Here is a 15,995-nt window from a genome sequence, read left to right as displayed (position 1 = left end):
CAAGTGGGCAAGTACAGTACCTCAAGGACCTTCTTCTCTGGGTGGAGAGCTTGGACAGCCTGGTTGGAGCCTTGCTGTTCATAGTTGGTCTGATTATTGTGTCCTTCCCATTCGGTTGGGGGTACATCGTACTGAACGTGGGTGCGGGATACCTCTACGGCAATTGCCATCTTTCTTAACCAAAACTTCAACAACAACAAAAAAATTATTAAATATGTTCTTTGTCTGATAGGAATGTAAATTTCACTGATGGCGTCCTGCAATTCATGATCATCACCACCTGACCAAATGAAAAAAAATGTTATCAATACATCTGATAAACTATTCCTACTCGAGAGGGTTTAGATACGATTACACATGATTTGAATCAAAGAACAGAAATTGACTTACTGCTGAGCTTGTCTATTGAAATATTGACTAAGAATTATTTTAGGTTTGATCACAATACATTTATGGGGACATTTGATTTAGACTTTGTATACAATAATAATAATAATAACAATAATAATCCACATTCTAGGTTTATCAAAGTGTAAAGTTTAGTACGAGGCCACTTGTTTTATCATTGTTTATGTCCTAAATGGCCCCCTTATTACCTAAATCGGGCACTACTTTTGACCAGGGGGCTATTCAGTCTTGTTCTTCTTTGCCTGAACTTGGACATCTTGTTGATAACACCTACTGTAGACTGAGTTGTGTCTGCTAAGAAGAACATTCATCTATCTGAGGAATGATGTCTCACTTGATAATGGAAAACTGTCAAGTGAACATGTGTTTACATTGGTGAACCTAACGAACTAAACACATAACTGTTTTTCAAATACAGAACTTGCTGACTGTACTGACACTACCAAACAACAGAATGGACAAAACATGAATACATACTAATACAGATATATAAAATACAAATGAATAACACAATTATGCCTGTTATAACCGTCCCTTGAAACGTTGAAATGTTCTGTGTTCGCCATGTACCAGACTCGTTGTCTGATTGGTCCAGAACGGCAGTAGTCTGGTTCTTGGCATTGTGGGAAATAAACAGAGCAGTATCTGGTGTATCAGTAGCATGTAGCGTCGATCAGCACTTACTATTCTGGATGAAGCGAGATATATAACACGTAGTTGGCTGTCAGACTGACGTCGGTGCTCCGGTTATCACTTTGCCCCGGGAAGAGAAAATAAGGAGTTTTTTTCGGGCGAATCGCGCGTCGGGATGAATTTCCAGGACTTTGACCACACAGCAGCTCGTAAAGTGGAGTAGAAACCCGCAGCAACGTTTTACCAAATAGGACCGAAGACTTGCAAAAGTCTTGCACGGATTCATCTTTCAACCGTTTTGTTGAAACGAATAGTAAACATGATCTGACGTTTCTTTAGTAATAACGTGACTTTGTTGTCAGTTTGCTGCTGCCGTTTCCTAATTTATGGCGTTTGACTCCTAGGCGATGTGAACGGTAATTATAAATCATTGAACTGCATGTCTCCCAATTTGTGAACACAAGATAACTGTCCCACTGGACGAGGATTTGTACCATGGCAACTCGGATTGGAATAATCTTTATTTTTCAAGTCTATGTAAACAATTGTCCTCTGTACTAAGTGATGGGTCCGCAGCACAGAAGACATCGATAACCTCTGTGTCAGCACGTTTTTACCCTCCTGATCTTTCTCAGTTGTCATTCTATTTTATGTTCAAGCTTTTATCGTTTCTACAATGGAAACGGTCGTATTGAAGTTGCAACGCTCATCGTTAATCTGAGCACCACCATCAGAGCGACTAGTTTATCTTCCCGAGATAAAGGACAGTCATGTGGGGCCCTGCACCACCATCCCTGCAGGTCGCCGTAAAAGTCCTGAAACACGCCGCTGGCAAAGGACAGATCCAGCTGAACCGCTGGCTCCAGAGACCCTCCCCGGACGAGTGCGATAAAATTGACCTCTTGATATGCAACACCTTTGACGAGAGAGGAGGCGCCGTCGGCAAGTCTGATGGAGACCCGGAGAGCATTGTTGACACTGGCGTGTCATTCACCGGTGGCGCCACCAACAGGGAGTTCAGACACCAGTGTTGTATTACCACGTGTTGCTTCAAGAGCAGCCTCCTGGCATGCATTCTGACAGCTGTGTGCTTCTCCTCCGTGGCTCTAGTCCGACAGTACCTCAAGGACCTTCTTCTCTGGGTGGAGAGCTTGGACAGCCTGGTTGGAGCCTTGCTGTTCATAGTTGGTCTGATCGTTGTGTCCTTCCCATTCGGCTGGGGGTACATCGTGCTGAACGTGGCTGCGGGATACCTCTACGGCTTCGTGCTGGGTATGGGACTGGTGATGGTGGGGGTGCTCATAGGTACCTTCGTGGCTCACCTGGTGTGTAAGAGACTGTTGACGGACTGGGTGGTCAACAAGGTGGGGAACTCTGAACAGCTCAGTGCTGTAATTCGGGTGGTGGAGGGGGGAAGTGGACTCAAAGTGGTGGCCTTAGCGAGACTCACGCCCATTCCCTTTGGACTCCAGAATGCAGTGTTCTCAGTGAGTATGGTTGAAATTCTTATTTATTGCAAGTTAAGTTTCTGATGGTGTCCATGGTCTGTGAAGTTGCTGATGGTGTCCGTGGTCTGTGAAGTTGCTGATGGTGTCCGTGGTCTGTGAAGTTGCTGATGGCGTCTGTGAAGTTGCTGATGGTGTCCGTGGTCTGTGAAGTTGCTGATGGTGTCCGTGGTCTGTGAAGTTGCTGATGGCGTCTGTGAAGTTGCTGATGGTGTCCGTGGTCTGTGAAGTTGCTGATGGTGTCCGTGGTCTGTGAAGTTGCTGATGGCGTCTGTGAAGTTGCTGATGGTGTCTGTGGTCTGTGAAGTTGCTGATGGTGTCCGTGGTCTGTGAAGTTGCTGATGGTGTCCGTGGTCTGTGAAGTTGCTGATGGTGTCCGTGGTCTGTGAAGTTGCTGATGGTGGCCGTGGTCTGTGAAGTTGCTGATGGTGGCCGTGGTCTGTGAAGTTGCTGATGGTGGCCGTGGTCTGTGAAGTTGCTGATGGTGTCCGTGGTCTGTGAAGTTGCTGATGGTGTCTGTGGTCTGTGAAGTTGCTGATGGTGTCCGTGGTCTGTGAAGTTGCTGATGGTGTCCGTGGTCTGTGAAGTTGCTGATGGTGGCCGTGGTCTGTGAAGTTGCTGATGGTGTCCATGGTCTGTGAAGTTGCTGATGGTGTCCGTGGTCTGTGAAGTTGCTGATGGTGGCCATGGTCTTTGAAGTTGCTGATGGTGTCCATGGTCTGTGAAGTTGCTGATGGTGTCCGTGGTCTTTGAAGTTGCTGATGGTGTCCGTGGTCTGTGAAGTTGCTGATGGTGTCCATGGTCTGTGAAGTTGCTGATGGTGGCCGTGGTCTGTGAAGTTGCTGATGGTGGCCGTGGTCTGTGAAGTTGCTGATGGTGTCCATGGTCTGTGAAGTTGCTGATGGTGTCCGTGGTCTGTGAAGTTGCTGATGGTGTCCGTGGTCTGTGAAGTTGCTGAAGGTGTCCGTGGTCTGTGAAGTTGCTGATGGTGGCCATGGTCTGCAGATCAAGTGAGAAACGGGACCAAGATGTATGAATCCCTAACGGGACCCTGTTTCCATAGTGCGCTATAAACTCATCTGCGTGGGTGGTCGACCTCGTTCCTGGAGAGCCTGGTGGATGTGCAGGCCGTTTGTTCCAGCTCCAACATATTTGAATGATTCAGCTGATGTAGCCTAGGTCCTGATGAGAAGCTGATTTGCAGTATCAGGTGTGTTCAAGCAGGGTTGGAACACAAGCCTGCACACTTAGGAGAACAAGGCATGTATCTATTGAAGGAGGGATGTCCATCCCTGGGCAAGAGGGTAATGACTCTGGCAAATATAGACCTATAAGAAAATTCAGTTTGAGCAAGTTATTGACCTATAAACTGTACTCCAATACATAGTATGTGTCCTCAGAATGTTTTTTATTTTTATTTATCCGTTATTTTACCAGGTAAGATGACAGAGAACACGTTCTCATTTGCAGCAACGACCTGGGGAATAGTTACTGGGGAGAGGAGGGGGGATGAATGAGCCAATTGTAAACTGGGGATTATTAGGTGACCGTGATGGTTTGAGGGCCAGATTGGGAATGTAGGGCCTATTGTCATACATTTATCTGGGTCTTGTCTCTAATAGATATTATGTGTCCTCAGAATATGTAGGGCCTATTGTCATACACTTATCTGGGTCTTGTCTCTAATAGATAGCCCACTGCCTTTACGAAAGGACAGCAAAGGAAAGTCATTTTTTGGGTAGAAGTTATTTTAGACAGTGACCATCACTAGGCCTACACTCGACAGTCATGTGACTGGGATGTGGATCCCAAATGGCACCCTAGTCCCATAGGGCTCTGGTCTAAAGTAGCGCACTATATAGGGAAGAGGGTGTTATTTGGGATCCCTCGTCTGTCTCTCAACACACCAAGGACATGATATTGCTGCCACCTCAGTCTTTTCGGTAACCTGACGCACTTGACCTCCAATCACTGTTTGAATTATTGATTGACCTTGATGACTCCCCCTTTCTTTCTCTTCCTAGTATCATCTGCAATGAGGTAGCATGGACCCACATCTGTCTGTGCTATAATGTCAACTCCTTGTCAGTCATGCCTAACATGTCAATATCATAGAGTGGCATGGTGGCACAAGCATCTACCAAGATGGCATGATGGCACAAGCATCTACCAAGATGGCATGATGGCACAAGCATCTACCAAGATGGCATGGTGGCACAAGCATCTACCAAGATGGCATGATGGCACAAGCATCTACCAAGATGGCATGATGGCACAAGCATCTACCAAGATGGCACAAGCATCTACCAAGATGGCATGATGGCACAAGCATCTACCAAGATGGCATGATGGCACAAGCATCTACCAAGATGGCATGGTGGCACAAGCATCTACCAAGATGGCATGGTGGCACAAGCATCTACCAAGATGGCATGATGGCACAAGCATCTACCAAGATGGCATGATGGCACAAGCATCTACCAAGATGGCATGGTGGCACAAGCATCTACCAAGATGGCATGGTGGCACAAGCATCTACCAAGATGGCATGGTGGCACAAGCATCTACCAAGATGGCATGGTGGCACAAGCATCTACCAAGATGGCATGGTGGCACAAGCATCTACCAAGATGGCATGGTGGCACAAGCATCTACCAAGATGGCATGATGGCACAAGCATCTACCAAGATGGCATGGTGGCACAAGCATCTACCAAGATGGCATGATGGCACAAGCATCTACCAAGATGGCATGATGGCACAAGCATCTACCAAGATGGCATGGTGGCACAAGCATCTACCAAGATGGCATGATGGCACAAGCATCTACCAAGATGGCATGATGGCACAAGCATCTACCAAGATGGCATGATGGCACAAGCATCTACCAAGATGGCATGGTGGCACAAGCATCTACCAAGATGGCATGGTGGCACAAGCATCTACCAAGATGGCATGGTGGCACAAGCATCTACCAAGAAGGCATGATGGCACACGCATCTACCAAGATGGCAAGATGGCACAAGCATCTACCAAGATGGCATGATGGCACAAGCATCTACCAAGATGGCATGATGGCACAATCGTCTACCATGATGGCATGATGGCACAAGCGTCTACCAAGATGGCATGATGGCACAAGCATCTACCAAGATGGCATGATGGCACAAGCATCTACCAAGATGGCATGATGGCACAAGCATCTACCAAGATGGCATGATGGCACAAGCATCTACCAAGATGGCATGATGGCACAAGCATCTACCAAGATGGCATGATGGCACAAGCATCTACCAAGATGGCATGATGGCACAAGCATCTACCAAGATGGCATGATGGCACAAGCATCTACCAAGATGGCATGGTGGCACAAGCATCTACCAAGATGGCATGATGGCACAAGCATCTACCAAGATGGCATGATGGCACAAGCATCTACCAAGATGGCATGGTGGCACAAGCATCTACCAAGATGGCATGGTGGCACAAGCATCTACCAAGATGGCATGATGACACAAGCATCTACCAACTCCTTGCCAGTCATGCCTAACATGTTAATATCATAGAGTGGCATGATGGTTTCTACCCACGCAGGCTAGCAATTAGACTGTACGTATGAAGCATTTCCAAAAACAAACATGGCATTTCAAATCGAAATGTTATTCGTCACCTGCTTGGTGTAGACAGAACAGTGGAATGCTTCCTGACAGGCCTTCACAACAATGCAGAGAGAAAAGACAAATAATGGATAACTTGGCTATATAGATGGGTTAGCTGACTGTCGTATAGATGATGTGATAACTTGGCTATATAGATGGGTTAGCTGACTGTCGTATAGATGATGTGATAACTTGGCTATATAGATGGGTTAGCTGACTGTCGTATAGATGATGTGATAACTTGGCTATATAGATGGGTTAGCTGACTGTCGTATAGATGATGTGATAACTTGGCTATATAGATGGGTTAGCTGACTGTCGTATAGATGATGTGATAACTTGGCTATATAGATGGGTTAGCTGACTGTCGTATAGATGATGTGATAACTTGGCTATATAGATGGGTTAGCTGACTGTCGTATAGATGATGTGATAACTTGGCTATATAGATGGGTTAGCTGACTGTCATATAAATTATGTGATAACTTGACTATATAGATGGGTTAGCTGACTGTCATATAAATGATGTGATAACTTGGCTATATAGATGGGTTAGCTGACTGTCATATAAATGATGTGATAACTTGGCTATATACAGTGGGGCAAAAAAGTATTTAGTCAGCCACCAATTGTGCAAGTTCTCCAACTTAAAAAGATGAGAGAAGCCTGTAATTTTCATCATAGGTACACTTCAACTATGACAGACAAAATGAGAAAAAAAAATCCTGAAAATCACATAGCAGTCGTATGGCCTGGTGTTAGAAGCTGTTTAACTCACTATTTAGCAGTCGTATGGCCTGGTGTTAGAAGCTGTTTAACTCACTATTTAGCAGTCGTATGGCCTGGTGTTAGAAGCTGTTTATCTCACTATTTAGCAGTCGAATGGCCTGGTGTTAGAAGCTGTTTAACTCACTATTTAGCAGTCGTATGGCCTGGTGTTAGAAGCTGTTTAACTCACTATTTAGCAGTCGTATGGCCTGGTGTTAGAAGCTGTTTAACTCACTATTTAGCAGTCGTATGGCCTGGTGTTAGAAGCTGTTTAACTCACTATTTAGCAGTCGTATGGCCTGGTGTTAGAAGCTGTTTAACTCACTATTTAGCAGTCGTATGGCCTGGTGTTAGAAGCTGTTTAACTCACTATTTAGCAGTCGTATGGCCTGGTGTTAGAAGCTGTTTAACTCACTATTTAGCAGTCGTATGGCCTGGTGTTAGAAGCTGTTTAACTCACTATTTAGCAGTCATGTGGCCTGGTGTTAGAAGCTGTTTAACTCACTATTTAGCAGTCGTATGGCCTGGTGTTAGAAGCTGTTTAACTCACTATTTAGCAGTCGTATGGCCTGGTGATAGAAGCTGTTTAACTCACTATTTAGCAGTCGTATGGCCTGGTGTTAGAAGCTGTTTATCTCACTATTTAGCAGTCGTATGGCCTGATGTTAGAAGCTGTTTATCTCACTATTTAGCAGTCGTATGGCCTGGTGTTAGAAGCTGTTTATCTCACTATTTAGCAGTCGTATGGCCTGGTGTTAGAAGCTGTTTAACTCACTATTTAGCAGTCGTATGGCCTGGTGTTAGAAGCTGTTTAACTCACTATTTAGCAGTCGTATGGCCTGGTGTTAGAAGCTGTTTACTCACTATTTAGCAGTCGTATGGCCTGGTGTTAGAAGCTGTTTAACTCACTATTTAGCAGTCGTATGGCCTGGTGATAGAAGCTGTTTAACTCACTATTTAGCAGTCGTATGGCCTGGTGTTAGAAGCTGTTTATCTCACTATTTAGCAGTCGTATGGCCTGGTGATAGAAGCTGTTTAACTCACTATTTAGCAGTCGTATGGCCTGGTGATAGAAGCTGTTTAACTCACTATTTAGCAGTCGTATGGCCTGGTGATAGAAGCTGTTTAACTCACTATTTAGCAGTCGTATGGCCTGGTGTTAGAAGCTGTTTATCTCACTATTTAGCAGTCGTATGGCCTGGTGTTAGAAGCTGTTTAACTCACTATTTAGCAGTCGTATGGCCTGATGTTAGAAGCTGTTTAACTCACTATTTAGCAGTCGTATGGCCTGGTGTTAGAAGCTGTTTAACTCACTATTTAGCAGTCGTATGGCCTGGTGTTAGAAGCTGTTTAACTCACTATTTAGCAGTCGTATGGCCTGATGTTAGAAGCTGTTTAACTCACTATTTAGCAGTCGTATGGCCTGGTGTTAGAAGCTGTTTAACTCACTATTTAGCAGTCGTATGGCCTGGTGTTAGAAGCTGTTCAAGGTCCTGTTGGTTACGTTCTGTTGGTTACAGTCTGTTGGTTACAGACTGTTGGTTACAGACTGTTGGTTACAGACTGTTGTTTACAGTCTGTTGTTTACAGTCTGTTGGTTACAGACTGTTGGTTACAGACTGTTGGTTACAGACTGTTGGTTACAGACTGTTGGTTACAGACTGTTGGTTACAGACTGTTGGTTACAGACTGTTGGTTACAGACTGTTGGTTACAGACAAGGTGCATCAGTCCAGCCTGCTGTGTGAAAAGAGAGAACAGTTTATGACTTGGGAGGCTGGAGTCTTTGACAATTTTTAGGGCCTTTCTCTGACACCGCCTGGTATAGAGGTCCTGGATGGCAGGAAGCTCGGCCCCAGTGATGTACTGGGCCGTACGCACTACCCTCTGTAGCGCCTTGCGTTGTCATTGAATCATTGCTCTCTCAGGCACACCAGATGTTAGGTCTAGGATGGGTACATTGATCAGATATGATCTACGGAACGAGCCTATCAGGAATGGAGCTTACCCACTATAAATATTATCCACAAAACAGGTCCCTTTTTAAATCATACACATCATTTATGCAATCTATCAGCATAGATAACAAGCTAGCTTGCTAGTTAGCTCACAAGACTACCGAACTTGCTAGCTCACAAGACTAGCCAAGTTAGTTGCGTTGTTCCTTTCATACGATTGCATGTTGTCTTGGGGACGGAGCTGCTTGTTAGGCCTTTATGTTAGGCCAATAAAAGGTCAAATAGACATCGTTCAGGGCTTAAATACCTCACGAGTGCATTGTGATCACAGGGCTCCTTGATGAGGTGGGGATCATTCATCTCAACAAATTAATGATGATGCATTTTCTCTCGATCTCCACAAAACATATTTTTTCTCGACATAACAAGGGAATTATTATAATATTTTTACCCCGTTTTCTCCCCAATTTTGTGTTTTCCAATTGGTAGTTAGTCTTGACTCATCGCTGCATTTCCCCTATGGACTCGGGAGAGGCGAAGGTCGAGAGCCGCTCCTCCGAAACACGACCCTGCCAAGCCGCACTGCTTCTTGAGAATAATGCTATAATGGAATAATGGAAGCCAGAAGCACCAATGTGTCGGAGGAAACAGCTGGCGATCGAAGTGTGCTTGCAGGTGCCCGGCCCGCCACAAGGAGTCGCTAGGGCGCGATGGGACAAGGAAATCCCGGCCTGCTAAACCCTCCTCTAACCAGTCGTGGCCGACTGTGATGCAGCCTGGGATCGAACCCGGGTCAAGTAGTGGTGCCTCAGATCGCTGCGCCACTCGTTGTGACCGTCCAAAAATGGCACCCAATTCATTACATAGTGTACTAACATGGGAATAGGGTACCGTTTGGGATGCTGGCTGAGTGAGTCGTATAGGATTGTAGCTTCCAACCAGTCAGCAGCAGGTCATACTTTTCAAAGTAGTGCACTATGTAGGAAATAGGATGCCATTTGGGACAGGGACACTGTGATGTTGGATTTGGAAGTTCCCTGTCCAAAAGGTTATCGCGTCCCATGAGTAGGAGTGCTGATATAGGATCAACCCCCCCCCCCCCCCCCCATATAATCTTATGCACTGTAATCTAAAAGGTGTAACTGATTCCACTATCAGCACTCTGAGTCTATTTAAATACAGCTTCCATGGCTGGGAAGGAAGGGGGTGAATTCCATGCCAGCGTAGCCCGGAAATCTTTTCGGTATCTCTAATTTCTTCTGGCAATTTTCACAGTAACTTCAGGATGTTTGGACTTTTTCCTTTTTACATTTGATTAACATTTTTTTTTCAAGAGAGAATCATGATGAGTGGCCTTTTTTAGACCTAAAAATGCCTCCTGTAAGACCCTGTGGTCTGTGAACCGTACATGATGTACAAGACTACATCTTGTTGTCGTTGTTCTCCTTATAGTGTTGCTCGAACATATGGAGTGTCTATATCATATGGAGTGTCTATAACATATGGAGTGTCTATAACATATGGAGTGTCTATAACATATGGAGTGTCTATAACATATGGAGTGTCTATAACATATGGAGTGTCTAGATTGTGAAATACATTTTTTTTCACATTCAGTTATTCAACATTTTAAAAAATATATATATTTAGATTTGTATTATTTTTTGGCATATTGCTCAAATATATACTCTTTATATACCCCTCAAACATGTCCAACTCCCACAGTGGGCCTACATAGAAATTGACATTATAGGGTCATTATCCAATCATAGCCCTCCTTTAGGATTCAGCAAATCATAAAGCAGTGGGAGTTCCCTTTTTGAAACCATTTTCACATTCACTGTGTTCGTTGTGCTCCTAAAATGGATCGTACCTCCTGAATTAGCAGATGGATCATACCTCCTGAATTAGCAGATGGATCATACCTCCTGAATTAGCAGATGGATCATACCTCCTGAATTAGCAGAGAGCGTATTGTAGATGGATCATACCTCCTGAATTAGCAGAGAGCGTATTGTAGATGGATCATACCTCCTGAATTAGCAGAGAGCGTATTGTAGATGGATCATACCTTCTGAATTAGCAGAGAGCGTATTGTAGATGGATCATACCTCCTGAATTAGCAGAGAGCGTATTGTAGATGGATCATACCTCCTGAATTAGCAGAGAGCATATTGTAGATGGATCATACCTCCTGAATTAGCAGAGAGCCTCCAGTAGATGATCATACCTCCTGAATTAGCAGAGAGCGTATTGTAGATGGATCATACCTTCTGAATTAGCAGAGAGCGTATTGTAGATGGATCATACCTCCTGAATTAGCAGAGAGTGTATTGTAGATGGATCATACCTCCTGAATTAGTAGAGAGCGTATTGGAGATGGATCATACCTCCTGAATTAGCAGAGAGCCTCCAGTAGATGGATCATACCTCCTGAATTAGCAGAGAGCGTATTGTAGATGGATCATACCTCCTGAATTAGCAGAGAGCGTATTGTAGATGGATCATACCTTCTGAATTAGCAGAGAGCCTCCCCTAGATGGATCATACCTCCTGAATTAGCAGAGAGCATATTGTAGATGGATCATACCTCCTGAATTAGCAGAGAGCGTATTGTAGATGGATCATACCTTCTGAATTAGCAGAGAGCGTATTGTAGATGGATCATACCTCCTGAATTAGCAGAGAGCCTCCAGTAGATGGATCATACCTACTGAATTAGCAGAGAGCGTATTGTAGATGGATCATACCTCCTGAATTAGCAGAGAGCCTCCAGTAGATGGATCATACCTACTGAATTAGCAGAGAGCGTATTGTAGATGGATCATACCTCCTGAATTAGCAGAGAGCGTATTGTAGATGGATCATACCTCCTGAATTAGCAGAGAGCGTATTGTAGATGGATCATACCTCCTGAATTAGCAGAGAGCGTATTGTAGATGGATCATACCTTCTGAATTAGTAGAGAGCGTATTGTAGATGGATCATACCTCCTGAATTAGCAGAGAGCGTATTGTAGATGGATCATACCCCCTGAATTAGCAGAGAGCGTATTGTAGATGGATCATACCTCCTGAATTAGCAGAGAGCGTATTGTAGATGGATCATACCTCCTGAATTAGCAGAGAGCGTATTGTAGATGGATCATACCTCCTGAATTAGCAGAGAGCGTATTGTAGATGGATCATACCTCCTGAATTAGCAGAGAGCGTATTGTAGATGGATCATACCTCCTGAATTAGCAGAGAGCGTATTGTAGATGGATCATACCTCCTGAATTAGCAGAGAGCCTATTGGAGATGGATCATACCTCCTGAATTAGCAGAGAGCCTCCAGTAGATGGATCATACCTCCTGAATTAGCAGAGAGCGTATTGTAGATGGATCATACCTCCTGAATTAGCAGAGAGCGTATTGTAGATGGATCATACCTTCTGAATTAGCAGAGAGCCTCCAGTAGATGATCATACCTCCTGAATTAGCAGAGAGCGTATTGTAGATGGATCATACCTCCTGAATTAGCAGAGAGCGTATTGTAGATGGATCATACCTCCTGAATTAGCAGAGAGCGTATTGGAGATGGATCATACCTCCTGAATTAGCAGAGAGCGTATTGTAGATGGATCATACCTCCTGAATTAGCAGAGAGCCTATTGGAGATGGATCATACCTCCTGAATTAGCAGAGAGCCTCCAGTAGATGGATCATACCTCCTGAATTAGCAGAGAGCGTATTGTAGATGGATCATACCTCCTGAATTAGCAGAGAGCGTATTGTAGATGGATCATACCTTCTGAATTAGCAGAGAGCCTCCAGTAGATGATCATACCTCCTGAATTAGCAGAGAGCGTATTGTAGATGGATCATACCTCCTGAATTAGCAGAGAGCCTCCCCTAGATGGATCATACCTCCTGAATTAGCAGAGAGCCTCCAGTAGATGGATCATACCTCCTGTATTGTAGATGGATCATACCTCCTGAATTAGCAGAGAGCCTCCCCTAGATGGATCATACCTCCTGAATTAGCAGAGAGCCTCCAGTAGATGGATCATACCTCCTGAATTAGCAGAGAGCGTATTGTAGATGGATCATACCTCCTGTATTGTAGATGGATCATACCTCCTGAATTAGCAGAGAGCGTATTGTAGATGGATCATACCTCCTGAATTAGCAGAGAGCGTATTGTAGATGGATCATACCTCCTGAATTAGCAGAGAGCGTATTGTAGATGGATCATACCTCCTGAATTAGCAGAGAGCGTATTGTAGATGGATCATACCTCCTGAATTAGCAGAGAGCGTATTGTAGATGGATCATACCTCCTGAATTAGCAGAGAGCGTATTGTAGATGGATCATACCTCCTGAATTAGCAGAGAGCGTATTGTAGATGGATCATACCTCCTGAATTAGCAGAGAGCGTATTGTAGATGGATCATACCTTCTGAATTAGCAGAGAGCCTCCAGTAGATGATCATACCTCCTGAATTAGCAGAGAGCGTATTGTAGATGGATCATACCTCCTGAATTAGCAGAGAGCCTCCCCTAGATGGATCATACCTCCTGAATTAGCAGAGAGCCTCCAGTAGATGGATCATACCTCCTGTATTGTAGATGGATCATACCTCCTGAATTAGCAGAGAGCCTCCCCTAGATGGATCATACCTCCTGAATTAGCAGAGAGCCTCCAGTAGATGGATCATACCTCCTGAATTAGCAGAGAGCGTATTGTAGATGGATCATACCTCCTGTATTGTAGATGGATCATACCTCCTGAATTAGCAGAGAGCGTATTGTAGATGGATCATACCTCCTGAATTAGCAGAGAGCGTATTGTAGATGGATCATACCTCCTGAATTAGCAGAGAGCGTATTGTAGATGGATCATACCTCCTGAATTAGCAGAGAGCGTATTGTAGATGGATCATACCTCCTGAATTAGCAGAGAGCGTATTGTAGATGGATCATACCTCCTGAATTAGCAGAGAGCCTCCAGTAGATGGATCATACCTCCTGAATTAGCAGAGAGCCTATTGGAGATGGATCATACCTCCTGAATTAGCAGAGAGCCTCCAGTAGATGGATCATACCTCCTGAATTAGCAGAGAGCCTCCAGTAGATGGATCATACCTCCTGAATTAGCAGAGAGCCTCCAGTAGATGGATCATACCTCCTGAATTAGCAGAGAGCCTCCAGTAGATGGATCATACCTCCTGAATTAGCAGAGAGCCTCCAGTAGATGGATCATACCTCCTGAATTAGCAGAGAGCCTCCAGTAGATGGATCATACCTCCTGAATTAGCAGAGAGCCTCCAGTAGATGGATCATACCTCCTGAATTAGCAGAGAGCCTCCAGTAGATGGATCATACCTCCTGAATTAGCAGAGAGCAATGTATATTATATTTATTATATTATATATATATTTCTTAAAATGAACGAAATCCAAAAAGCGTACCTTTCTTTTGAGATATTGATAATTATGTTGAATAAATGAATGTGAGCACACTAAGGAGTATATTGACAACCATGTTATCAATATCATGTACTGTACACAGATCATAGGGTCTTTCCAGGAGGCATGTATAAGTCTAAAATAACCACATTCATCATGATTTTCTCAATGATAATGGATAATGGATGTCAAACATCCTTCCTCCCAATGAAGTTTACCAGAACAAATTGAGATACCAAAAAACGAATATGGTCTATGCATGGAATCGCCCTTGGGGTGACGTTCTCTGTCTGTCCAAAGGTTACAACGTCCCTCCCGGGACAGGAGCCGAGCCGAGACGGCTCTTTGACCCTCCACACTGTTGAACAGACAGACGCTTCCAAATCACACCATTGTACAAGTAGCGGATACTTGTGATAAAGAATAAACGCTGTTCCCCTACTATGTTTGCTGATCTGATGGTTCTGGATAGGTATAATCAGAATATAGTGGTAAAGATTTCTTACAGATCAGCAAACATTTTAATTTATTTTATTTCCCCTTTATTTAACCAGGTATTTATATATATAACCCTTTATTTAACCAGGTGTATATATATATAACCCTTTATTTAACCAGGTATTTATATATATAACCCTTTATTTAACCAGGTATTTATATATATAACCCTAACCCTTTATTTAACCAGGTATTTATATATATAACCCTTTATTTAACCAGGTATTTATATATATAACCCTATATTTAACCAGGTATTTATATATATAACCCTTTATTTAACCAGGTATTTATATATATAACCCTTTATTTAACCAGGTATTTATATATATAACCCTTTATTTAACCAGGTATTTATATATATAACCCTTTATTTAACCAGGTATTTATATATATAACCCTTTATTTAACCAGGTATTTATATATATAACCCTTTATTTAACCAGGTATTTATATATATAACCCTTTATTTAACCAGGTATTTATATATATAACCCTTTATTTAACCAGGTATTTATATATATAACCCTTTATTTAACCAGGTATTTATATATATAACCCTTTATTTAACCAGGTATTTATATATATAACCCTTTATTTAACCAGGTATTTATTTTTATATAACCCTTTATTTAACCAGGTATTTATATCTATAACCCTTTATTTAACCAGGTATTTATATATATATAACCCTAACCCTTTATTTAACCAGGTAGCCCAGTTGAGAACAAGTTCTCATTTACAACTGTGACCTGGCCAAGATAAAGCAAAGCAGTGCGACACAAACAACAACACAGAGTTACACATGGAGTAAAACAAACATACAAAAAAATAAGTCTATATACAATGTGAGCAAATGAGTTAGGATAAGAGAGGTAAGGCAATAAATAGGCCATGGTGGTGAAGTAATTACAATATAGCAATTCAACATTGGAGTGGTAGATTGAAGGGAACAAGGTTTGTCGGGAATCTGGAGGGTTGCTATCTTGTAGTAGACGCCTGCTGCTGGTTGGAACAATATAGACTAGTAGTTAGTCATTAATTCAATCCCAGACAATTTAACCGGTTTACATTAGTCGCTAAGTGATAGATTGGCTTACAACTGAGCCAATTGTAGT

At 43.2% G+C, this 15,995-nt stretch overlaps 1 protein-coding gene across 1 annotated transcript in view; it reads left to right on the top strand.

Annotated features, from left to right (window-relative positions):
• Positions 1-1,029: 1,029 nt before the first annotated feature.
• Positions 1,030-15,995, top strand: part of tmem64 (transmembrane protein 64) — a 34,613-nt gene continuing 19,647 nt past the window's right edge. Inside the window, exon 1 of the mRNA XM_036953644.2 lies at positions 1,030-2,528. Within this exon, the coding sequence (XP_036809539.1) occupies positions 1,812-2,528 (717 nt within the window). The 5' untranslated portion in view covers positions 1,030-1,811. The remainder of the gene's footprint in view (positions 2,529-15,995) is intronic.

The sequence above is a fragment of the Oncorhynchus mykiss genome, chromosome 18 (assembly GCF_057628025.1).
Source record: "Oncorhynchus mykiss isolate SJ-2025 chromosome 18, ASM5762802v1, whole genome shotgun sequence".
In the NCBI taxonomy this organism is placed as follows: Eukaryota; Metazoa; Chordata; class Actinopteri; order Salmoniformes; family Salmonidae; genus Oncorhynchus; species Oncorhynchus mykiss.
The sequence above is the reverse complement of the archived record's forward strand: the minus strand, read 5'-3'. Positions and strand labels throughout refer to the sequence as shown.